Genomic DNA, 26,494 nt, shown 5'->3' with positions numbered 1-26,494 from the left:
TCCACATTTGTAACTCTGCACATAATCCGGTCCATACATTTATCCAGTATGTTATCTTCCTTCACCAGCAGGTTATAAAGTTCCTTTGTTAAACCATTTATAAACTGTCCTCTCACACAGGATTCACTCATGTCCTGTCACTGGGCATAGGTTCCTCTTTGCTTTGCCAGTTCCAGATCCAGTGCAGATGGTTTTGCTTTACTCAAGCTATCTCACTGATTGTGAGGGGCAGGAAAAGCCCTATTAACCAGACTCCTCAAGGCAAATGAAGTATGCAGGGATTCCCCTTTCTCTTCCTCCAATCTTGTCATTCTCTCTGATATTTCAAAAACAGATCTCTCCTACAGGTCATATAAGTGTTTGTGTAATTGTCTGTAAGATCCACGATTCACACTGGGAAGCTTCTTGTTAAAAGCTTTGACAGCATCATTCAAAAACACTGCTGTGTTCTGTGGTGCTTTCTCAGCAGTCCACTCATTCACACAGAGCAGCAGCTCAGAGTCTATCAGGTACTCACCGATTCCAGTTTCATCTGCAAGACCATTGAGAAGAAACTTAGGCAGAAGTGTTTTTGCCATCTTGAAGCTGCTACCACTAATTACAACACCTGCTTATAAAAATCAAAGGATTTTTCTGGAATACTGCTGGAAGATCTGGAGTTGTTACTTGCAGTCCCAGGTTTGACTGTCCTGCTTTGACCTCCAAAGCTCTCCGCTGGTTGAAGCAGAAAATTTCTTGAATTTAGGGCCACCCAGAGAGGGAGAGTCCAAAGAGGCTCACCTGTTTGAGAGTTCCCCAAACTGAGTGGTGGTGTGATTGGCACACCAGGCTGCAGTTCCATTCATGTTTGGCCCTGCTGCCTCTCTGTCTCTGTCTACACAGGGGCAGATAGGCCAAACCTTAATGGTGCTGTGTCCCACTTTAGCCATTTGAAAGGTTGTGAGGCATATGCAGGCAGGACTTTATTTCTCTTAGTCCCCCAAAACAAGACAGCAACTTAATCTAGATAAAGATATTGGTGGAAGTGATGCACTGATCATTCTTCTTTGCTGGGCTAATGGACAGGAATCAATGTCAATGGGATTGAATGAAGTCTTTTTCCTTCTTCATTCAGTTTCTATGGTCTGATATTCTGCAACCATTTGACCAGGAGTCCTTGGCATGCACTTGGAGAATCAGATGTACTCTTTACTAGTGGTTGCTGCCACTAGCTATTCTCACTAGATTTTGCATGCCAGCTGAGGCCAGGTCCTGTGGTGTGGCCCTATGGTACACATACAGCTACTTGGAACCTCTAATGAGAGTTAAGTGAGGTGCCAGGACCATCTGTAAGCAAACTACCCTTTAAAGGTTGGGCTGTCTACTATGTAGAGGTACTACCCATTGAACTCACCCCATATACCCTGCACTTATCATTACAGTCCACTTAAAGTCCTGCTGTAACTTCCTGTTCTTACTCTTATTAACTCAAAACTGCACCTCTGGGAATGGGATGCTATGAGGAATGTGAATTCCCCTGCCCACCCCAGATGCTTTCTCATTCTTGCTCCCAAGGGGTAGTTATTGGTCAGACCCACGGTATCTTAGGAGCAACCTTTTTTTTTTTTTTTTTTGACTATACGTCCCTTCTAAGGCAGGCCAGCAACTGCAGCAGAATGGCTACTGCATGCTGTGAGGGCTTCATGTAGAGTCAGATGCAGGGAGGAAGAGAGGTGACTGCAGCATGAGAGACAATCAACTTGTTCTTCCCTGTCCCCTAAAATAGGGTCCTACCTCATCCAGTGAGACCCTACTGCTGCCTTAGTTTTCTTTCTTCCCTCCCCAGGAAAATAAAACTCCACAACTCTTATGCTTTAGAATTACTCTCCCTTTCTGGTGTCTGGTTTGTTAACATAAACTATCTCCTAGCCTTCTTCTCCAGGTTCACCAATCCATTATGCCTCACCTGAGCTCCTAATTCCCATTTCACGGTTTTGCTCCTGCCCATCTCTGCATGTAACTCCAGCAAAGCCTTTTTCTCTGTATCATGGTACAATTCCCCACTTTGAACCTTGGCGTCCAAAAGATGGGGTACCAGCATGAATTCCTCTAAGCTCAATTACCAGCTTAGAACCTGTAGCGCTGCCACCAACCAGGAATTACAGTGCCTGGTACACTCTGGTCCCCCCAAAACGCTTGCCCGAGGCCCCCAAGACCCAGACCCATCTGGATCTCAACACAGGAAAGTAAACCCTTCCACCACCGTTGCCTCTCCAGGCTTCCCTCCCTGGGTTCCTGGAAGATCACTGTTGATTTAACTCTTTAATCTAAAAACAGAGAGGAAAATTCACCTCCCCCTCCTCTCTTTCCCCTCTCCAGACTCTCCCTGAGAGAGACAGTAATCCTGACAGAGAGATTAGCCTTTCTTTCCCCTCTCTCCTCCTTTCTCCCGACCAATTCCCTGCAAATCCAGACCCAGTCCCATGGGGTCTCACACCAGAATAAAAAACAATCAGGTTTTTTAAACAAGAAACTTTTAATTAAACAGAGAAAAACAATAAAATTATCTTTGTAAATTTAAAATGGAATAGTACAGGGTTTCAGCTATGACACGAATACCCTCACAGCCTAAGTATTCAAATACAAATTAAAATCTTTCAGCAAATACATAATTTGAACTCCTTCCAGCCAATGCACATTGCAATAAGAAAACAAACATAAGCCTAACTCGCTTATCTATCTAGTCTTACTATTTGGAATCTATAAGAACTGTATCAGGGAGATTGGAGAGAAACCTGTTGCACGTCTCGGTTCCTCTCGGAGCCCCCAGAGTGAATAACAACCAAAAACTAACAGCACATACAGAAACTTCCCTCCCTCAAGATTTGAAAGTATCCTGTCTCCTGATTTGGTCCTCTGGTCAGGTGACAGCCAGGCTTACTGAACTTGTTAACCCTTTATAGTCAGAGATATAAAGTACTTCTGTGCTATTAACTTTTCTTATCTGTTTGACACTCTGGCTGCTAGGTAGTCATCCACTTCAGGTGGGTCTTACTTTTTTTCTTCCTCCTCTTTACCCTTTTATCAGGACAACAGGCCCCTGCTCATGCTACCTGTCAGATCTCCATATCACTTTAAGCTGGGATTCTGTGCCAGGTCTCTTCTGGCCCTCTCCAGAGAGCCATCCCATGGATTTCCTCTCTTTGAGGGAGAAGACTTTCTCTTATAGGTAGCCAACCTCAACTACCCTTATGCAATGCCTAGTCTCCTGACCCTACCATCAGTCCAAGCTCAAACCCATCACCTGAGAGTCAGGTAATTAGGCACAGCTCTCACTAATGGGGCAGCACACCCTGTAACATACTTGTCCCGTATAGTCTTGCCCATGTCTTGGGAAAGCTGTACAGAATATTCTTAATCATGAGGAGGACTCCTGTTGGGTCTTAACAAGTTACATCACATCAAACATCAGAACCAACCTTTTGCTATCTCCTCTTTTTAACATCCCACCTTCTTGCTGCTTCTGTCCTGTTCAGTAAAACTGGACTTTTACCAGAACATAGCTGGCCTAAGGACTTTCTGTTCCTCAGAGTGCAGACTCTAGTACAAGCACACCCTTCAGAATCAAGTGTGCACCTTTAGTGAATTTAATTTTTTTTTCCTCCCATAAATATCAAAGTCTGTACCTTTTGTACTTGTGGCCCCTAACAAATTCTGTAGAACAGCGTGCTTGTGTACTTCAGTCACGCGCACAATCTTTTCAAAGGGAGTCTCCCTCTGGATTTCTTTCTCCTCTATCGTTGACTTTTGGTCCTTTCCTTGACCCACTTATGCAGGTGTTCTATTTCTGGATCTCCCAACAATCTGATCAAACATCTCTGCTACAAAGGCATGTTTCACTTTAAATGTCAGCACTATATTATTGCTGATCATTTTATCAGATGCAGTGAGGAAGTGGAGGGTGGTGTTGCTCACACAGAGGGGGAGCTGTGAGTAGCTTTAGGGAAAAAAATGCAGAGGTAGTAAAGGAGGAGAGAGAGAGAAGTAGGGGAGGGGGAGAGAAACTACGAAAAGAGACACAAAGGCCTGATAGTATGGCGATCCTAACAGTGAGCCTGTTTTTTCCAATAAATGATGCTGAACGTGATGATAAGTTAGTGAGGAAATAATACACAGTGGTAACTAAAAGTTTAATTACTAAATAAAGGCCATATTGTACCTTTGATCTTTTTGCAAATTGACTATTAAAATCAATGGGAGATCGAAGGGAGTATGTAGTCCTAAATGTGTACCTTTGTTATGATAGATAGCTACCCTAAAAAGGAGAGCCATACTAGAATTGTGTATAGGAGCGAGAACTCTACTTTCAGGAAATGCTTGATGAGAGAGCACATTATATGTTGAAGGAGGAATAAAGCCTGAATGTTGCACTGTCTTGGTTTTAGCCCAGTGTTTTTCAAATGCGACCTCCAGGGCCTTCTCTTTGGCCACAGCCTCTTGGGCTGTGATGGGGGTGCGGGTGGGGAGCCCCTCTCCCCAGAGAAACACATGCTGAAAGTGTAGGCAGCTGGTGAATTCCCCATTTTCCCAAGGGTAGGGGAGACAGACTTTGGCCATGGGGCTTCGAGCTCCGTCCTTGCAGTGGCAGGCTCTGGTTCCAGGCACGAGGTTCACTGCTTCCACCATTGTCCCTGGACCCCACTGCCTCCCTGCGCACTTCCCCAACCAGGGCTTAATTTGTGCCAGGGCTTGCCGGGGCTGAGTAAGTCTGCTGTGAAAAGTGATATTAACAAACATACAAATATCACTTTCACAGCAGAAGACTTACCAGCTAGCAAGTCTTGGGGTGAGGTGGGGGGAGCACAACTTAAAAAACCAAAAGAATCAACAACAAAAAGACAAGAACATGCAAAGTGCCGTATTTGTATTTCTATTTTGTTTAGGTCCATTCAAGAGTAGAGACAACTGTAAATTATTTTTATTACTGAGTCTGGAAAACACCCTACATAAATAAGTAATAATGATTTGGATATGTATACACGCATATTTATTTGTTTTCCCTGAAGTTAATTAAGTATTTAAGGAAAAATTGTCAGCGCAGCCACTAACAAGAGTTGGTGGCCGCACCCAGAGGTCACCAAAAAATTTGTTGTGAGAACCCCTGTTTTAGTTCGTCCTTTTTTTCTGTTTGAACACTGAGCAACCTAAAGCTATAGACCACAGTTAAAAGTAGAATTTGGCTTTCTCCATGGAATGAATTTGACGCTTGTGATTTGGAAGATGATAGTTTTGCTAAACGTTAATGGGGAGGCTGTAAGACCTAATGGAAAGGGTAATTTACTGAGAGTCAAGAGACTTTTAGGTTCTGTACTCAGGTCTGCCATTGAAGTACTTATCTTAGGCAAGTCACTTAATTTCTGTCTCTGTTCCCTGTCCCCAACTTTTGTCTGTCATGTTTATTTAGATGGTAAAGCCTTCAGAGCAGGGACTGTCTCTCAATACAGTGAGATCGCATAGCACAGAGAGGTCCCAGTCTCAGGTGGACTCGCTAAGCACTATTGTAATCCAACTAAACAGTAAAGGTGCTCCAGTTTGCTGAAGGAGGATACTTTGGACACCAGTCACAAAAATATTTCATGCTGCATATTGCTAAAAACAAAACACGACTAACTTTTTGAATTAAAAGAATGCAAATGCTAGTTTTCAATATTCACATTGTGGAGCCAAACCTACAAGTTCATGCCTAATAGTCACGAAAACAGAAATCTCTATGCGCATCTTTGATTTTTATGAATACATTTTGAATGCATGGCTTCTCTGCTTCCAAAGCAGTGTTTGGTATTTTTTGTGCGTATAATTTTAGATTTGTGTGAAAACATTAATTGAAACTACACGACTAGACAGTTGAACACTCTTGTTTCTTTAAGAAGAGGAAACATTGGGCCCAATTTGCAGTCCCTAGATGGACAAAGGTCACATCAAAGTTAATAAAATTAAAAAAAACAAAAGTGAGTTTTAACCACGTAGGAAGTGCAGGATTAAACTAGAAGTATTAACTATGCCTTTAACAGGAAATGGTTATCTACTAAAAACATTTTCTTTGGTTGTCTCAGTTTGTATTTCCTACGTGTTCTAGATTTGTGCAGTTTTATACTGTGAACAATGGAAACATCCCAGTCTCAGAAAGACATGTTCAAGTGGGTTAGGTTTAAAATTTGACCATGTTATTTGGAGACACTGAATGATCTCCAGATCCCAGATGTATTCTAAAATTTCATACTCTCACTAAGGTGTTTTAAAGATAAAAGTGGCTATTGCATTTTAGTTTATATATAACCCTAAAATGTTTGCATTTTGAAGAAACAGCCTGCTATCAGAGGGAGTGGTGAGGAGCTAGTGGACAGGGAAAACTAAAGGGGGAGGGGGAAGAGGAGGAAATGTCTTCAGTCTTTTAATAACAATAATACGAATGTAAAAAGTTTATATAAAAGAACTCTATATAAACAATAGCTATTGAAGTGTTTTAAAAAATGTCTTGTTGACAAAGTAGTGAATTAAAAGATAAATAACTCTAAATTCCAAATTGGAATTCCATTTGGGTTGTAATAATATATAAAAACATCTTTTCAAAACTACCTAATACCCTAAAACAAGACACTTATATGAGACCATTTGGGTGAACTCAGGCTTCTGTAAAATTCCTGATAGCTATGAATAGCATGGTGCATGCTTGTGAGTCACAGAGAACTTGAAATCAGATGGGGTGAATCAGGGGAACCTGAAACGAAAAAAATCCCCAAACTTTGCAATCAACTGGGGCTGTGTACACACAGTTTTTGTACTTAGTTTTATTACATACATTTATGGGAATACACTCTGTTTAAGGCAACCCAATATATCTGCATCCACATGAGGGGTGGTACCAATTTAACGTATTTGGTTTTTAAAAAAAATGAAATAGTTTAAATTGGAATAAAGATTGTGAATAGACCAGACTTTGTAAGATTTACTGAATAACCTGGAGAGGAAGATGGAGAGAGGCATTAAGAGAGTAATTCTGTACTTTAATCTTGTTTTAAAAAACATTGAAGATGTTATGTTTAAATTAGATGGTACACAATGTTCATGGACAACAAGAATTTTTTAACTTACAGTAATTAAATCTTTAAATCTTTCAGTTAGATCTGCTAAGTTTCTTTTTTTTGTATTCGGTTTAATGAAATTACTTATTTCTTCATCCGCTTCAGAAGTATTTTTGACATGAGCAGTAGCTATGCTGATTTGTGTATTGCTGCTTTGACATTTCAGGTGATCCCACCCAAGGAGTGGAAGCCAAGAAAACATTATGACGACATTGATGATTTAGTGATTCCAGCTCCAATTCAGCAGATGGTCACTGGTCAATCAGGCCTTTTCACTCAATACAACATTCAGAAAAAGCCAATGACTGTGAAAGAGTTCAGGCAACTGGCCAACAGTGACAAGTATGTATATTCGGTATTCTGTTTGGAAAGGAGAATGTGTAACCTTCTCCCACTGTGATTTTTACCTTTTTAGACATCAGGTGATTTTTATGTCTAACTTACTTACTGAAGGCCATCCTTGTCTTCTTCTAGGACTTGGTAGAAGGCACTACTCAGTGCTTAGAATAGTCCAAAAAAAATGGAGAATCTGTCATCACCCCAACCAATACTGGATTTACAGTGGCGCCACTGGTGCCAGGCCCACGGTCGAAAGGGGCTCCAAGCTGCTCTTGTCTGCCCCTGCTCTCTTCTGTGGGGTCAGAGAAGTTGATGCTGCCAGCTGCTGCGGCTCCATGGCAGCCTCTGCCGGCAGCAGCCTGGCTCCTCCCCCGCCTCTTTCCCCAGTGTGCTACGTTCCCTACCCCCGCCCTGCCGCCGATCAGCTGCTTGCTGGCGGGAGGGGGGAAGAGGAGGGAGCTGCAGCACACTTGCAGCTCTGGGGAGGAGGAGAAGAGGTGGAGGTGAGGCCTTGGGGAAGGGGCTGGAATTGGGGCACCTCCACGACCCCTGCCCACCCTGACTGCTGCACCCTCTCATGCACCCCCAGCCCCCTGCATCCCCTCACATACCCTGAGCCCCCTGCCCTGACTCCTGCACCCCCTCACACACATCCAACCCCCTGTCCTGATCCCTGCACTCCCCTCACCTCCCCAGCCCTGACTCCTGCACCCCCTCACACACATCCAACCCCTGTCCTGAGAACCAAACAGGAGCTGCCCCTCGTAAGCACTCCATAGCCCAACCTCCTGTCCCAACCCTGAGCCCCCTCCCTCACCCTAGCTCCTGGCCAGACCCCGCACCTTTTTTTACAATATTTGGAAAGATCATTAAGTGGTCCATCGAGACCCTCCGTGATTTTCAAGTGGTCCATGGAAAAATAAATTAGACTACAAGAACAATCAATGTACCTCACTTTATTTTCATTTACTTGCTATTACTTTTAGGAGGAGGAGGAGAAAAAAAAAGAATGAAAAACAGGGGCAAGGGGAAGATAAGAGTGAATGGTTTTTTCTTGGCTGGGTCCCAAGGAGGAGCCCCAAAAATGAAGCTGAGCACAGGGCTGGGAGCCCCCACTAACTCTAAATCCACCACTGGCTGTCATATCACCTGGGCTGGGGATACTGTCAGGGCCAGTGTAACCACTAGGTGACCGCCTAGGGTGCCAAGATTTAGGGGTGCCAAAAAGCAGTGCCTCCATTTTTTTTTTTTTTTTTTTAACGGCAGGCTGCAGGTCCTGGCCACCAATGAGCCTGCTGCCAGCCTGGGGTTCTGTTCACTCAACTGGCAGCGAGTCAGCAGGGGTCCCGGCCACTGGCCCTGCTCAGCCCACTGACAATCTGGGGTTCCGGCTGCCGACCCCTTGCCAGCCAGGGTCTCGGTCACCGGCCCTGCTCAGCCTCCTTCCAGCCTGGGTGAACAGCAGGGGGTTGAGCGGAGTCACCGGCTGGGCCCCCGGCTGGCAGCTGAGTGAACGGAACCCCAGGCCAGCAGCATGCTCCAAGGTGGCTGGGACCCACAACCTGCCATTTTAAAACAAAACAAAACAAAAAAAAAAACAGCTCGCATGCCACATTTGGCATGCGTGCTGTAGGTTGAGGACCCCTGTTCCAATGTATACTGTAGTTTATGGTAACTTTAACTAATACGTGATTTTCCTCTTAGGCGCTGACCTTAGAACCTAACCCCTGCGTAAGATGTGACTCCACTGTATTCATTTTTGAAAATTTATAATAAGCGATGCTCCAGGGCGGGGGCACAAGGTGGAAGTTTTTTTGCCTAGGGTGCAAAATATCCTTGCACCGGCCCTAGATACTGTGTCAGCTGATCCCCACAGTCTCCAACCTACCTGGGCAGTACAGCAGACTTGGCCCTGCCCAATAGTTCCTCGCCACCCACTACTTGCCCCTCCCCTTAAGGCTTAGCCCTCTCACTTTTAAAAATGATTGTTTGCCCCTCTCTCCCCCCCTTCAGGCTTTTCTCACAGCCCTGTTGCCAGGTATCCAGTTTTAGACTGGAAACTCCAGTAGAAAACGGGACCTGAGTGTCCGGTTAGCAGTGCTGACTGGAAACTTAAATGTCCGGTTATAGGAGTAACCACATTAACCCCTGCTCCTCCCACTCCCTAAACCCACCCCAGAGGACTGGAAGAGAACCTGTCCTGCTGCTGTGGGAGGAGGGGCAGCTCAGTGCAGAGAGAGACAGAGAATGAGCTAGAGCCACATAGGTACCCGCTCTATGTGGGCAGGTGCAGGGGGGATCCTGTTTACCCCCTCCCCAGCCCTGCTGTGCTTGCAGTTTACCCCTGACCCTTCCCTTGCTCCAGAGACCAACCCTAGCTCCTGTCTCACTGTGCTTTTACCCCTGGCCCCTTTTACAATCATTACCCAGGAGCCAGTCCCACAAAAAGGGGTCCGGGCAGGATTAACAACATCTATCCATCCCCCCTTATCCCCAAATCAATTTTTCTCCCCCTCTTCACATCTGTTCTGTTCCCTTTCCACCAGCAATTCTGCCCTCACCATGCCCCAAGTCAATTTTACCCCCATATTTCCACTATCCCCTTCAGTGCCCGCATCAGTTCTGCCCCCCACCTCACCTGTGCTCGTCTTGCAGCACCTGGAATTTTTCAGCCCCTCCCACAGGCCTGAGGGAAGGGAGGCTGGAACGGAGACCCTTCCCAGGCCAGGTGCTGCACGGAGGGAGAGCAGAGGGGGAAGCAGGGGCGGCTTCAGGCACCAGCACAGCAAGCGCATGACTGGGACGGCAAGCCGTTGGGGGTGGCTTGCCTGAGGACATCAGGCAGGTGACTTTTGGTGGCTTGCCTGTGGGAGGTCCGCCGGTCCCTCGGCTTCAGTGGCAATTTGGTGACGGGAATGCTGAATCCGCGTGACTAGCGGACCGCCTGCAGGCGTGCTGCTGAATCTGTGTGACTGCTGTGCTTAGGGCGGCAAAAAACATAGAACTGCCCCTGTGGGGGAAGGAGCAGAGGAGCTGTCTTATTGCTTTTTGGAGGGTGAGGAAAGAGGGGAGTAGAATTGCCCTGATCGAACTGCTCTGAGTGGGTGCCATCTTTTCACTCACTTCCCCTTCGCCCCCCTGTGAATAGTGTCGGCTCCTGAGGAGAAGGGAAATAACTGTCTGTCTGCCTCTTGCAGCATCCCTGGTTGGCTGCTGTTCCCCAGGAGGCAGACAAGTGGGTAAAGCAGCCAACCAGAAGGCTTTTCCTCCAAAGTGGTCCCAAAAAAGTGCACCTCTGCAACTGGGCTCACTTTTTAAAAAATTTATTTGCTGTGTCTGTGACCCTTTATGATCGAGCATACTTTAAATCTTGGTGATAATGAAATCTGTTTGGATTGCTATGATCATTTGTTTTATATGCTGACATCTGCATAGGGGGATATAAAAATATAACATACATATAAAAATTAAAGAATATAAAATGCCACATAGTCATATAAAGGTCTTATAGACATAGTTTGGATTGTTCCTTTTACTCACAAGTGGTGAAATAATGCGTAGCTATGAACTTGCTTAGGATATCCCATGAGTGCTAACAGAACCCTAATTCTGCACACACCATAATAGAAAATATTTTAGAAATATTTGTAATTACAATTGTTTTATCCCTCTGCCTATAAAATCATATTGCTATGTTATATTTAATAAGGCTATATGAGTTAGGAGTACTTAAAAAGCCACTTGGCTTGTTGCATTCTTCTTAAAAAATGTGATAGCAGAAGCTCCTAACCTTTCTTTAAAGAAGATTTTCCCTCTGTTCAAAGAAGTCAGGTTTCTGTGAAGGACTGCTTCCTTTCTATGGGCATATCTCTGACACTAAATTGCTTTCCCCTTCATTTGGGATCCCCAGATGAGAATGCCCTGAATGTGGATATCATCTTAACATGGCTGAATGGCTCTAGTCTGAGTGATAAACTGCATTTAAGAGAAACCCTGGTCTGTAGTCCAGGTTACTCATGGGTTGCTGGGGTCCAGCTCCTGTTTGTTGAGAGACAGTCCATTCACCATGAGGCTTTTCCTCCATCCTTCTCAACAGGAGCTCTGTCAGCTGCATGACCTCCTGCTTCCTGTACTTCCAAGTTTTCTTCCAAGCAGTCTGAACAGAAAGAAGAGCCTTACAGAGTTGATTGGGAACTTTCTCTCCCTCCCAAGTGGTTGCGTTTATAGAAGCAAATTTCCCTTCCTAAAGACTTTTTAAATAAGGGAGTACTTATTTAAGGGACTTAAATTTAAATTTAAAAGGGAGTACTTAATAAGGGACACCCTGAGGAAACGGTTTTCGAAAGTAGGCTGCTTGGCAATAGCAATAGAAGCATGCTCCCTCTGTGGGAATTTAGAAGAATCTTCCCAGGCCACAGAAAACGATGTAAAAATGCCCCAAGCATCTGAGACAAGCAAAGGGATGAAGACAAGATCCTCTAAAGATTTCTGCCAACTGGAAGAACTGGTGTACCTCTCCCAGAGAAGCTTTATGTGGGAGAGGGAGAAAGGAAACCAAGGTCCACAGGAGCCTTGGGATTCCTCCCCTTGCTTCTGGCCAGGGCTACTAAATGGCAGAACATTGGCCTTTTGGACCTGTTGGGGATAATCTGCAGGACCTACTTCTGCTAGGACCAGCATGTATTTGCACACTCTTTTGTGTCTATGCCCCTACAGTACAGGGGTAGGAACTGGTGACCATATTGCCTATTGACAGAAGTACCTCTTCACCAACCCAGAAAATGCGGTAGGCTAAAATGGAGGATGGGGTGGTGAAGAGAGACTGTGGAGCTACCAACTCGTAGTTTTGTATTGGCTCTTTCAACAATCACACTTAACGGCCTAAAATTCAGAACAGGCAGCAGAAGTTCCTTCCAACTGTTAAGACAGGAACAAATTATCTGGGAAGCGCAGGACCAATAGCAACATAAATACTATGAAAGACATTACCCAGTGTTACTTTGAAAGCATTGCTACTATGAAACCTGTGGGTTTAGGACTGCAGAATATGGGAAAGGACAAAAGAGTGTGAAACTGATATATTTGTCTATAAGTACTTGGTCTGCAAAATCAAGTATAGAGCACATCAGGAACGTGGATGTTGGGAGACATCCAAACCATGAAAGTGAAGGACAACTTGTCAGTTGAGATCCTCTGAAACATTGCCTTTAACTTCATTTTCCCTCTGCAGATACTGCACTCCAAGATACATAGATTATGAAGATCTGGAGCGTAAATACTGGAAGAATTTAACCTTTGTGGCACCGATCTATGGAGCAGATATCAATGGGAGCATTTATGATGAAGTATGTATAGTTTTATACAGGTCATTTTCCCCCCTCCTCAACCCTGGCCCAAAAGGTTAGTTAATGTTGCACTCTTGTATTGCAGCTGAGAACCAAGTATCTCTTGAAAATTGTCTCTCAAGATCCCCACTCTTGAGTTGCAGATGTCCTTAGTATGATGCACTTTAGACCTTCTTGGGAAGCAGTATGCCCTCTTATGAATCCGAACATTGATAAGAGGGTATATGGTATCATGGGCTCAACAATCCTTAGCTAAGCATTTCTGGTATCTGTAAGATCTTGCTGCAGCAGCTTATTTTTTTGGATAAATTAATTTGTCTAGTTACAGTCTTTAAAAGGTATAGACATATATGTTTGTTTGTGCAGTATCAGCTCTGTTACACGTTTCCAGCCATCTCTGTGCTTTTTGTTATTGGTTCTGCTCAGTTGATTTCCAGTGAGTGGGATTGCAGGCATTCAAATCTAAATCCACCCTAACTGATAGTCTGTCAGATTTGGAGCAAAAATCTGGTTCTAAGTGTTGCGCATCATACGATGGGATGATGTCTAGGGCAGACCAGCACTTGGATGTTGTATGTCCCCTATCACTGTGGTATTTTAATGTCTCATATGTCATTAAGATGGACGCTCTCTGAAAAGGTGTTCTGCATGTGCATGATTTTGCCCTCTTCAAATATGAGTGCTACCTGAAACTCCTTCTCTGTGAGGCAGTGTCAAAACTCACCTGAACTAGTCCTTCTCCACATTAGTGCCAAAGAAGATGTATTTCCTGTAGTGATTGTGTTGCTGGTTTGTTGCCCCTTGACCTTGACTTCTGAGATGTGTGGTGCTTTAGACCTGGTGGGCCTGGGATGATTCTGAGTTCACACTTCATTCTTCTAGATGTGCTGATTCCTCTCTGTCTTTCTCTTCTTGGCTCTGAGCTGCTTGGGTATGCTCACCTTATCACCTCAGAAGCAATATTAGTCTGAGGAAGGTGCATGGGTCTGAGGACTGTCAAGGTCAACTTTGATTTCATCTGGAATGGGATCAGAGGTTCACCCCAAGGTCCCTTGGACTTGTGAGTTTCCTAGCAAGTTTATGATTGACCTTAGGTATGAGGAACCCTGCACGAGTCAGATCATTCTCTTCCGAAATGGCTATGTACAGATCCTCTGTCTGACCTCAGGAATCATTCTACCCTCTGGACCTCTCCAGTTCTTGAGGTTCCTTCTGCTTACCACCTCAGGCCTTATCCTACCTCTGTGCTTCTCTTGTGAGGAAAGCTAATACAGTTTTAACTAACATTCTTCAGCTTCGGAGGAAAAAAAAAATCTTGAAATAGCTTCATTTTTCCAACTGCTTCACCTTAGAAGATTAGTTGCAATAGTGTTTACACAGCTGGACAGGTCTCTGGCTGCATAGAAATGCCCTTAGGATTACTACCTATTTCTGACTGAAATAGTGGAGAAAGGAAATTGCAGGCCTGCACAACATGCGGCCTGTGTGGGCTCACTGTGCGGCCTGCGGGGCAAGCACCAGGGTGGGGCTGCTGGTTTTGCCCCCTGCCTGGGGGGACCCCACCTCACAGCCCCGCGTGCCCCGTGCTTCAACTGCCCTAACAGCCTGAATCACACGTGCCTCTGTCTCCGCTCCTTCCGCCTGACATACAACGTGTGTGTCACTTCTGGGGTCCACTGAGGCAGGAAGCGGTGGGCATGAGGCAGAGCCGGTAAGTGCCAAGCGAGGGGAGAGGCGCCTGGCCCGGGCTCGAGCTGCAACTTGTGGGGGAGGGGGCAGGAGATTGGGCCGAGACCCGCCCCCCCCAAGCCCCTTCCCTTCAGTTGGATGTGGGGCGGCTACTGCGCTGGTTAGTCTCAGGGTGTCCTCCGTAGTGGTCGGGGGTGGGGGTATTGAACTGTTTGTGGACAACCAGGAAATCCGCAGGGGAAAAGGGGGGTGGGGGGTGTTGCACCTGCCCTGCCCCAACTGCTGCCCCCTTCCCTGGTCCAGGGATCTTCCCCCTCCCTGGCCCCATCACACTGCCCCCCTCCCCCCAGGTTCCCTGCGGCCCCTATGTTTGTGTTTGGGGGAAGGGGGGAATGTGTTTTGGCGGGGCTGGGCGGCACTGGGGGGGTGTTTTGGCAGCGCTGGGGGGGCAGTGTTTCAGCCCTCAGCTGTTTTCTTTTGGATTAATATGGCCCTCACTGCTTTACGAGTTCTAGAGGCAGTAGGATTTTGCTGGTTGTTGACACAGGTGACTATGGGTAACAAGTGACTGTTAGTACAGCTCTCATCATACAGTCAGAGAAATGTGAAATACCTATCAGCATCAATTTGGCTACTTAAAGAGCCATTCAAGAAACTGCATAATATCCTAAGGGAGTAATTAAGCAATGAGACCATCAAGAAAGGAGAAGCAAAATTATCTTTGTAAGAATACAGGCGCTCTCCCAACTTCCTTCAGAAGGGTCTGTGTTCTCTCCACTTTTTGATGGTTCTGCTTAGCACTTCTTGAAATGCTCTCTGCTATCTTTGTAATCAGTAGAAGTAGTGTGTAACTTGGGGATTTTCTACACTGAAGGGAAAAGTCGATCTAAGCTATGCAATTTGAGTTACGTGAACAGGGTAACTCAAATCGACGTAGCTTAGATCTACTTACCGTGGGGTCCACACTACGCGATGTCTACGGGAGATGCTCTCCCGTTGACTCCCCTTACTCTTCTCGATCAGGTGGAGTACAGGAGTTGACAGAAGAGCCATCGGTGGTCGATATAGCGGATCTTCACTAGACCCGCTAAATCAACCACCGATGAATCGATCGCCACAGCATTGATCATCTGGGAAGCATAGACAAGCCCTGTGACAGAGGGTTTGTCAAAAGACAAATTGCTTAAGGGAGTTTAATGAGAAGCCTGACCAAAATTAGAATACAACCAGCTAAGGTGGTCTGAAAGTCGGTATTTAAACTAGGTAGTTAAGTCTTTGAAAACTAATAATAATCAGTGAAAGATATTTGTATCCCTAGTGCTACAGCTCATGGAGAAAGCAGTCCATGTAAACCCTATTATGTATGCGTGTTACTGGAGAAAACTGGTTTTGAAAGCTAGGGTAGCAGCACTGGATCAGGGAGGATTTGATAAAAGAGCTCTCTAGATACATAAAGAGTTTGTTGTTCTCTGGACAGCAAGAGATGTAGACAGTCTGACCAAAAGATGGCAGAGAGAAAGGATTGCTTTCAAAAGTTAGAAGCTTTCACTTTTCTTTTCCTGTCTAATTAAACTGGAATGATTTCTCTAGTTTTTCTTTGAGAAGTGTGAATCTATTATGTGAACCCTTTTTTATGTTTTAATTCCATTTCGTCTGTGGTTTTAACAAATCTTGATATTGTTAAGATAACTTATGTGGATAACATCGCACAAGCATCTCCAAAGTGAAATGAACCCCATCATGTCTAAGGCAGAGGTGCAGAAGGGAAAAGTGTTTCTGGAACCAGTACCACCTATCAGCTTTGGTTGAGACACGTGGACAAAGATTTTCTGTCCCAATGAGTTGTGTTTTCATTATGCTGCAACAAGTGAATACAAGGGGAGAGGCCAGAAGACCAAGGAGGAGATGAGAATTATGACAACACAGAAATAGAATTGGTGGAGAATGGTAGTGGGAAGACAATAAACTGAGAGATAAGTGACCAGGGAGGAAAAGAAGTAAAATAGTAGGCTGTGGAATAAAAGCAATACTATTTAAAAAAAAAAAAGCAAGAGGAGTAGTGGTTGAAGGAATATACAGAGAAAAAACAGGAGAGAGAAGAGGGGCTGACACTGTGTAATGGGGCATCCATGCCAGGACATGGTGCAAGGGGATCTGGAGGAAAGTGAGAGGTGATGCCTGGCACCAAGTCATTGCTGGGAGGAGGTGCCAGATAGAAAGGATGGGGGAATAATTGATAAAAATGGAAATTATTTTTTTAGACAGAACTTTTATTTCCCAAATTACTCTTTGTCCGCCAGATGGTGCTCTTGGGCAACTAATGTGCTGAAGGCCAAGCTAGGGGAGAAACCTCTTGACTAGATTTAGCATCTAGAGATTGCTTTTGCATGTTTGTCCATTTCAGAGATTTTCATGTATGCAGAAAGAATGGGATATAGTACTCCTGGCTACAGTTGTGGGCAAACAGTGAAAGAAAGGTGTCATTAATTTCTCATTAAAAGCTATTTGTGATAATGGAAAAAAATGTTTGTATTTTGTAAAGTTAGGGAAACTGTTGCAGACAACATGCTGCAAGCATTGAATTTACCATAAAACAATAAGGCAAATATCTCAAAGCATTTCCATTTAAAAAAAAAAAAACCCAGCCAAAGGCACATGCACTAATTCATGGATTTAGTGTTGCATCTCTGCACTACTGATGTTTCCATGCCCTATAAGCATGCACTCAGATCTCCAAAATTAGTGGTAAAAGCTGCAGCAATATAGGTCCTTGCTCTTTTGTTCTTTTGTTTACAAAACAAACAAATAAAAACAGTTGCCAACTAGCTGACTGGTTTTGAATAGGATTTGTCTGTTTTTTGTACAATGACTTTCACTTTTTATTAACAAAGGTATCTCTGAAGCGCCGTACACCCCTGATTTTAACTTTTTAAAATTAATTAGAAACTGGCAATGTTGTATTCCTAAAATCCAAGACCTTGCTAGTGTTATGGGAGAGAGCAATTGAAATGATACTGCAGTGTATTAACGAGTGGTGGGTTCTTTTTCTTTTTAACTCAAAGGATAATGAGGGTTTAGAAGAAGGGACACAGCTGTAAAATCTGTTACGTAGAATAAAAAATAGGAAAGGGAACAAGCTATAAACACGTTTTGAGTTCTGACAACCAACAAAAAGAAGCAAACTTTGCTCTTGTGACTTATTATGTTACCAGAACCTCTTGAATGTATTTATAGCGTTGTATTTCATGGTTAACTGTCTCTGTTTTGTTCACAGATTAGGATATTTCCTCATTTATAAATAATTTAAAGTAGTAACTGTTGTGAAAACACACAGTGGGTTTATAGAAAAGAAATTCAACATAGAAGGCTTAGTTAGGTCAAAGTATTATGCCATGCTGTACACATCTTTTATTGTTTTTATATTTAATTGCAGTACTTTGTAAGAGAAGGACAACCCAGTTGACTCAAGAAATAATTTAGGGAGGCATTCCACTAAAGGATAGATTACAAGGGCTGTATTTATGTTAAGGTCGCCACTGTCTGTACTTTTATAGGTGAATTGGGAACTTTTTACATTTCTTAGACAAGAGTTCAAGGCTCTGTTTTTCTGTGACCACTATGTCATCTGACCTTGAGTAAAAATGTTTGTGCCAGGTCTGCCAAAGAGTTTACACTGTTAATAATAATAAATAATAATGATAATAAGTAGCACCAATGTGGCTAGTTACAGTGGTACTGAAAATTGAATAAGACATTTTCTACTGTAGACACACCTATGGGGGGAAAAAAAGAAGAAAAGGTTTAGAAAAGGTTCAGAGAAGGGCAACTAAAATGATTAGGGGTTTGGAATGGGTCCCATATGAGGAGAGATTAAAGAGGCTCGGACTTTTCAGCTTGGAAAAGAGGAGACTAAGGGGGGATGTGATAGAGGTATATAAAATCATGAGTGGTGTGGAGAAAGTGAATAAGGAAAAGTTGTTTACTTGTTTCCATAATACAAGAACTAGGGATCACCAAATGAAATTAATGGGCAGCAGGTTTAAAACAAATAAAAGGAAGTTGTTCTTCACACAGAGCGCAGTCAACCTGTGGAACTCCTTGCTTGAGTAGGTTTGTGAAGGCTAGGACTATAATAGGGTTTAAAAGAGAATTAGATAAATTCATGGAGGTTAAGTCCATTAATGGCTATTAGCCAGAATGGGTAAGGAATGGTGTCCCTAGCCTCTGTTTGTAAGAGGGTGGAGATGGATGGCAGGAGGGAGATCACTTGATCGTTACTTGTTAGGTTCACTCCCTCTCGGGTACCTGGCACTGGCCACTGTCAGCAGAGAGGGTACTGGGCTAGATGGACTTTTGGTCTAACCCAGCATGGCCGTCCTTAATTTTTCGTGTTCTTACTTTTCTGAGTCCCCAGTTTATCGGATGCCAATTTCCTGTGTCCGTGGCTTTCTGGTCCTTTCCCACCACTACCAATCAACACACTGCCAGTTCCAAACATTTCAAAGCAAAACATTTGCTCAGTACAATATGGAGTCAAGTCTCATTGACAATAATGTAACTGTTTAATTCTAACAATTACAACACTGACAGCAAAGAAAACAGGAGCTCTAAAAGTGTTGCTCATCTCCAACATCTCAACGCTTAAGAACACCTCTCAAAATTCAAAACTCAGCTGGCTATTTTATATTTAAATATCCAACATTAAATTAACAGTACACAGGCTCATTCATATGTAATGTTTAGTAGACAGCCACTTGATTGTAGAAAAGCAGTTAGAATCTGTTTATTCGTCATCCTTGGCATATGGAGAGAATGCAAACAATATTTATTCTGGGCATTTATGGAAAACAGAGTTAATATTTTTAATTAAAAATCTTTCTGGAGCTAACCTAGATTATAAAAATGTTTATTTAATTGCAATAAAATTATTTATATTTGTAATCTCTACATATATTTTAGGAGCATATTTGTCAAATGTAATGAAGTGGTGGTTTTTTTTCAGGAAACACATCAGGCAATCTGACCTAAGGGACAAAGTTGTGTAATAACAGGTTATTTTTTTATTTTAAAGATGAAATACAGAATAAGATAACCAGGGAAAAAGGGTAACAAAGAAGCAATTTTTTTTATAAGTTTCATACTTATAGTGCCTAATTATCTATGGCCCTTGTAGCACATTAGACGTACCTTTTATTTCCTCTGAGAAGTGCTGTCTGAACTTTCCTTTACAGGTAACAGTTCAAATGAAAGCTCATTAGTTCCCTTTTTCCTAATATGTTGGGTGACTGTGTGGGGTAGTGTACTCTAGAATCACGACAGTGGCTCAGCTGTACCAATGTAGCTGCACTGCTTTAGCACTGCTAGTGCAGACGCTCTGTGCTGACGGGAGAGAACTCTTCTATTGGCACAATTACTCTACCTCCCCGAGTGGCATTAGCTATCTCAGCAGGATAACTTCTCCCACCAACCTAGCACCGTCTATACCAATGCTTAGGTTGGTGTAACTTACATTGCCCAGGGAGGTGGCTTTTCCACAACCCTGAGCAACTTATATTATAGTGAAGTAAGTGCTAGTGTGGATAAGCCCTGTTTGTTACTGTTAACTACTGTCCAGTGTTAACAGAGTCTTATGAACAGCATTTGAATCAACTTTTGGCACACGAAATTCCATTTTGGAGATGGAAATGGAAAGCCTGATGTCTCTAGCAAAGGTTTGAAAACTCAGAGTCCTGGAAAAACTGATTCTCTTCTTTCTCAAGAGCAAAGAATCTTGTAGCTTTCAATAGCTCAAGTGAAAGGTCTATCTTAAGATTTAAAGTAGGCTCAGGAGCTCTTCTGTAGCTTTCCATGATAAGAATAAAATGGGTCCCATGTAGAACTAACTTCCATTCATTTTGTTTCTTTAAAGGGTAATTTTCATTAGTGGTATGATACCATTCTTTACTTCTCCTTTCTTCAGATCAACCAGCAGTTAGTTAGTTAAAAACACAAAACATCGAGGCCAGATTCCAGAGGAAATTTAAGACCTACACAACCTTTGTAGACCTGTCATCGGCCTATGATAGAGTCTGGATTTAGGGCTTGATGCTGAAGCTTGCAAGGATCATCTCCTGCCTCAAAACACTACGCCTACTATGGACGATGCTGAGCAATAGGTGGCTGTGTGTCAACTTGGGCAACTAAGTCAATTCGACCTAGTTCCTCAACAATGGACTGCCACAAGGCTCAGTACTCAAGCCAATGCTTTTAAATGTTTGTATGAGCAATATGCCTCCAACCAAGTCATGCAAATTTGCATAGGCGGATAACCTCACCTGGCAACGCAAGCAGCCAAACTCGGTGACATCAAGTCTGCCTTGAACAGGGACCTAAACCCAGAGAGGAATAGTTCCAGAAATGGAGGCACAAGACAAAGCCTCACAAAACAACAGTCACTGCATTCCATCTTGATAACAGGAATGCTAAGCGCATCCTAAAAGTGACCCTCTGTGGCCACACTGTGTGACATGACCCCACTCTGACCTGTCTTGTAGTGAAGCTGGATTGCATGCTAACATTCCACAACCATCTGAAGAAGGTAGCTGCCAAGAGGAAGGGTCAGCCTGGTCCAGTAACTGGCAAGCATAAACTGGGAAGCACCTGCATCCATGTTACAGATGTCAGCGATGGCCCAGTGTACTCTGTAGCCAAGTACAGTGCAACAGTATAGACAAGAAGTAGCCATACTCTACTTGTTGATGTCCAACTGAACACTAACATGCAGTGCATCACTGGAACCCTCAAGTTGACTCCAGCACCCTGTCAGCCCATGCTGTCACACATTGCTCCCACATCCATTTGCCATGATGCCAGAACCCTTCGGGAATTTCTGAGGATGATGAAAAATGAATGTCTTCCAATCTTAATTCTGCGCAGTAGGGATGCTGACATTTCAGCACTCCTTTCCCCAAGCTTGAGTGAGATTTCCCAGAACTGTGCAGAGCTTCAGAGGATGGGGAAAAAAATCTGGTCTTGCTTAACTATGAGCATGTGTTTAAGTCCTGTTATTGTCAGGGAGCTTTAAATGCATGTTTAAGTGCTATCCTAAATAGGGATGCTTTCTTGAGTTGGGGCCTAAATTACTTTGCTTGAATGTCCTGATGTTCTGTATTTCTGTATATCTAGTAATTTGTACTTTACTGGTACTCGTGATTACTGTTATAATAAAATGTGATTTTCCTTCCCTTTACTTTTAGGGAACAACTCTGATCTCAGTTAGTTATTTTACATCACACACAGTGATGCATACTTTAGCATCTGAGATTAGAATTGCACTTATTGGGTAAATATGAAATACAGCAAAAACAACACGTAGGGCTGTAAATACAGAATTCCTATGGGTTATAATGATGGTAAAATGACTGAAATTCCATGCAATTCCTCAGAAGATTTTCGTGTCCAATCTTTTATTATGATTAAAAATGTTTCTGAAGCGACTTAGTGGTTTTATTTTTTTCATCCTTTACAGAGCAATGTTTAAACTTTCAGAAGTAAATTAAATAATATATGTTTTAAGTTACTGTTTTTTAAACACTTTCATATTGCATGATTTTACTTTGGAACTAAATAAAATATGCATCCATGCCTTTTTGATTGTGTTATTTTTCATTCCTCTTTTCAATTAAAATACCTTTTGGAATCATTTCAGATTGTTTTTTTTCATTTGGTAGTCAGTCTATTTATTTATTTATTTATGTATTTAATTTTAGTATCTATTAATGTATTTTATGTCTCTGTTTCAGGATATTGAGGAATGGAATATTGCCCATCTCAATACAATATTGGACGTTGTGGGTGAAGACTGTGGAATTTCTATTGAGGGTGTAAATACCCCCTATCTCTATTTTGGCATGTGGAAAACAACATTTGCATGGCACACTGAAGATATGGATCTCTACAGTATTAATTATCTCCACTTTGGAGAGCCGAAGTCATGGCAAGTGTAATTATTTTTTAATGAAAGCTCATTTTGAAAGATGTTTCTTTTTTGTGTCAGCTGACTAAAGCAAACAGATGAGGTAGAATTACTTCATGGTGAGGAGCTCCATTAGAAAACAAGATAAGAGTGATTTGGTGGGCAGCTCAGAAAGTAACGAAATTTGAGTCTTGTGATTGAAAATTGAATATGAACTTCTCCTCCTTTTAAAGGAAATGGCTAAAAAGAAAAATAATCTGGGACTCAACTGAGTTCAACAGAAAGAACAACAAATAGTTAAACAACAGACATTAGTTGAATGAGGAAACCCACAATACTATTTGAGAACTCTTATTAGGGCCTCATTGAAATCATCGGGACAGATTTGGTGTCTTAAGCCCATGCGAGCAAAGTACATAAGCATGTAGTTCATTTAAATGTATATCCAGACCTCTGAAGTCAATGAGATTGCTTAAGTGTTCTATTGAATTGTGCCTGTATTATCCACTGCTACACAGCAGACTCCACATGAGTGGAGACTGAATGATCAAGGTATATCTTAACTGTGATGCCACAGCCAGAGAGGTTCTCTCTCCTGGACTGTTAACTGGACAGCCGTATGGTAGTGTGAGGAGACAACTAGGTCAACATGCTATGTAGTGGAAGTCCCAGGTGCCTTGGGGGTTGGTGTGGGTGTGAGTGAGTGTGAGAGAGAGAAACGCTTTACATTTTTCACTCTGATGATCAGAAAATGATTTTTAGTTGAAAATACTGGTGACCAGAAAGGTGATGGAGATAATTCATATTGTGTTATGTTGGTTGCTTTATCATATGCTAAAGCTGCACATAATGCATGTCATCCCTATGTAGGTGCCGTTTTATTTCTGGTCATCCAGTTATGATGATGGGAATGTTTGTTTGCAGGTAATGTTCACTAATGGTGGTGTTCAAATTATGTCCATGCAGTCAGTCACTTCTGGATTAGGAGAAAGAACTGTGACATTTTAAATATGTAAGCTGGCAAACTGATCAACGTACTAAAAATATTGCAAAAGCACAGTAGGAAAAACGTTTTCTAGATTCTAGTTCTAGTCTAAATGCTTTACATTTAAATACAAGACAGTGGAGCTCTCGTTACACTTCGTGATAATACTGAGAAAGTAAAGAGGACCAGGACCATAATTTCAAATCATATGAGTAGCATATATCTGAGTTTTGCATCATTGAATAGTACATTTTGTTGGAAATGATTGGTTTAATGAATTCAAGTATATTATGACTTCACTGTAGGAAAAAAAGATGAACTTTTCAGATACAACATTGATGGACTGATATTTTAAAAACTACCTAAATAGGCAGCTCTCTTTTGAACACACAGTTTTTATGTTCGATCCCAAGAAATATGTAAGTAATTTAGAAAGCAATTTTGCAAAACACTTAATATTGTAAAATTCCAACCAGCAAAGACACTTACTTAATCCTAATAGAACATGGACATGTTCTGGCAGGAATTTAGCAAAGTTCTGATTAGTGCGTTTTAAAGTATTTTAAAGCAAGTTTTAAAATATTTGTGCTGAATGCCCCTCTAGTCTACAGATAGGTTTTGAGTCTTCCAAATAACTAAATACAATTTAAAGAAATCTATTTGAGTGCTCCCCTAAGGAGGAATAGTGGACACTAAGCACTTTGTAATTTTATAAATTTTCACACTGTCAAGTCAGATTTGTCTCAGAATTAGGCCTTATTGGGAGAGGGAAGACCCAAAGAAGTGTTTTCATTTAATTTTTTTGTGTTTTCAGTGGAAAATAAATATTCTCTGCACTGTTTGCAACTCAGACACTGAAGCGTTTAGCTACTGTGTAAAAACCTGAACATGCATTGACAAAAAACGCTTAAGCCTGTTTTCATATTCTGAAGTGAAATTTAATACTAGCATAAGTAGTTAACCCTTTATTAGATTATTCAAATTGAAAGAATTTGAAAAATCTCAGCATTTTATAAAATGGGGAAGGGTTTTATTTTTTTAAGCATGTGCTCTTTAACCTGATAGTTAGCCACTTGCTGTCATAAGACATAGTAGAAAATAAGAATTTTTGTTTTGTTGAAAATTACATCATCTCAAAATTGTTTTTTGTTTGAAATCAGAATAAAACTCTCCCAAATGTCAATATTTTTTAAATAGAAAATTCTGAACAATTTCAGTTTTGAAATATCCAGTAGTTTCATTTTGATAATATCAAAACATTTTGTTTTGATAAGGTAAAATGTTTCATTTCAATAATTTTGAAACAGTCTCTCTCTAAAATATTAAATATAACACACATAAATAGTGCTAAATATAAATATAGTATATTAAATTTAATATTTTAATTCAATAGTTAAAATAATGAAGGCACAATTTTTTTACCCTAGTGAATCATTTTGACATCACAATGATTTGTTTAAACTTTTTTTTTCCCATTGAAAATTCTGTCAAAATCCATGTTTCCACAAAACATTTCCATTTCGACTAAACTACATTTTTTGATGGAAAACTGTTTCACTGAAACATTTTCAAACAATTCTAATTACCGTTTAGTTAATCTTTAACAATTTTTTTTATATTTTCATAAATGAGAGCTAGGCCCTCAACTCCCACTGATTTTTTTTTTTTTCAATGAGAGTTGAGTACCTAACTGCCCTTTCTGCCTTTGAATAGCTCCCCTCCAAAATACACTGTGTATTGCTATTATATGGCAAATGGAGACCGTTTATAAATCATAGAAAAATATTTAATTTCTTGATCATTCTTTGAGCATAAGTACTTATTAGATCCACATTAATTTTATAACAAAATGTATTTACATGAAATTTAAGTACAGTTAAGTTCAGTAAATACTAAAAGCTAAAGGCATTTTGACAGCCATAATTAGATGATGCTCAGCTGCATCAAAAGTACTACAAAATGAACTGTAATGACAGTTGACTCATTTGGTTGCTGAGCAACAGAAGGCACAGATCATGACACTGACAAATGCCTGTGTTTAGTGTTTAGAGTGAAAGCCATGAAATGGAGGAAGTAGATGCCCCTAGAATGAAGGGGTCACAGTTTAGAGGTCCACTGCACCTGTATTCCCCCCTCTGAGGTCCCTCAAGGTTACGGCTCCTAGCCGTCTTCTCTCTTGTGCTGACACTCCTCTCTCTCTTTCCAGCCTGACTGGAGATTTTGAAGGCTGCTCAAAGTTTTGAACATAATTTTAAGGGTTCCATTAAATCTCTCAAGAGCCCTTAAGTCGGGGGTGATAAGAATATGAACAAAATTGTTGAACCCCACATTTCTCTCATAGTCCTTCATGGAGATCAGACGTAAAGTTTGCCCCCTGATCAATAAGAATCTTACAGGGAAACACCATCTGGCTGAATAATGCTAGCAAAGCCACCTTGTCTACCTCCACAGAGGATAGCGCTATGAGTTCTGGGTATCGGGTGGCACAATCTGTTATCACCAAAATATACTTTTAGGCTCCTTAGCAAAATTACCTGGACAGAATTTCTCCAGCCCACCACTTAATTCAGAGATCATTAGCAACTGCTAGTGAATCTAAGATTGAAAAAATAATTTACAAAGATGAAGCATGTTAAGATGCATCTTAGCTTTGAATTATCACAAGAGAGGCTTCTATTTCTTCCAAGGGCCAAGACTGACCGAGCTTATGGAACTAGCATGCCTCACATATGCTGACCACAATGGCAGCAATTGGGGAACGTGGAGCTAATTTCTGAAAGTATCCTGTGGATAAATACTGCACCCTATTCATTATACAGTTCAATTCTCAATATTTATGCAAATAAGAATGTCTCTGTAAATTGTATACCTTGATTCCACAACTGCAGTTCCCATACCCACGTGGAGCCCAGTGGGGCTCTGTGCAGGAACAGGTCTGTGTGCCACACCTAGTCAGTTGCAAGATAAGGGCCATAATGTGTGCAAGTGTTTAAACATGTAATATTTCTTTTTGGGGTTATTTTTTGCTTTAGGATCTGTTATGCCTGAGAATTATTGTCCA

General features: G+C 42.0%; 1 protein-coding gene across 4 annotated transcripts in view; it reads left to right on the top strand.

The window, feature by feature from the left end:
• KDM4C (lysine demethylase 4C) overlaps positions 1-26,494 on the top strand; it is a 431,136-nt gene that overhangs the window by 48,136 nt on the left and 356,506 nt on the right. For all 4 annotated transcript variants that reach the window (XM_032803407.2, XM_032803405.2, XM_032803406.2 and 1 more), the window contains 3 exons: positions 7,288-7,463; positions 12,691-12,805; positions 22,276-22,469. In XM_032803407.2, the coding sequence (XP_032659298.1) occupies positions 7,369-7,463; positions 12,691-12,805; positions 22,276-22,469 (404 nt within the window). In that variant the 5' untranslated portion in view covers positions 7,288-7,368. The remainder of the gene's footprint in view (positions 1-7,287; positions 7,464-12,690; positions 12,806-22,275; positions 22,470-26,494) is intronic.

The sequence above is a fragment of the Chelonoidis abingdonii genome, chromosome 6, assembly GCF_003597395.2.
Source record: "Chelonoidis abingdonii isolate Lonesome George chromosome 6, CheloAbing_2.0, whole genome shotgun sequence".
Taxonomy (NCBI): Eukaryota; Metazoa; Chordata; order Testudines; family Testudinidae; genus Chelonoidis; species Chelonoidis abingdonii.
Note: the sequence above shows the minus strand (reverse complement) of the source record. Positions and strands in the feature narration are given on the sequence as shown.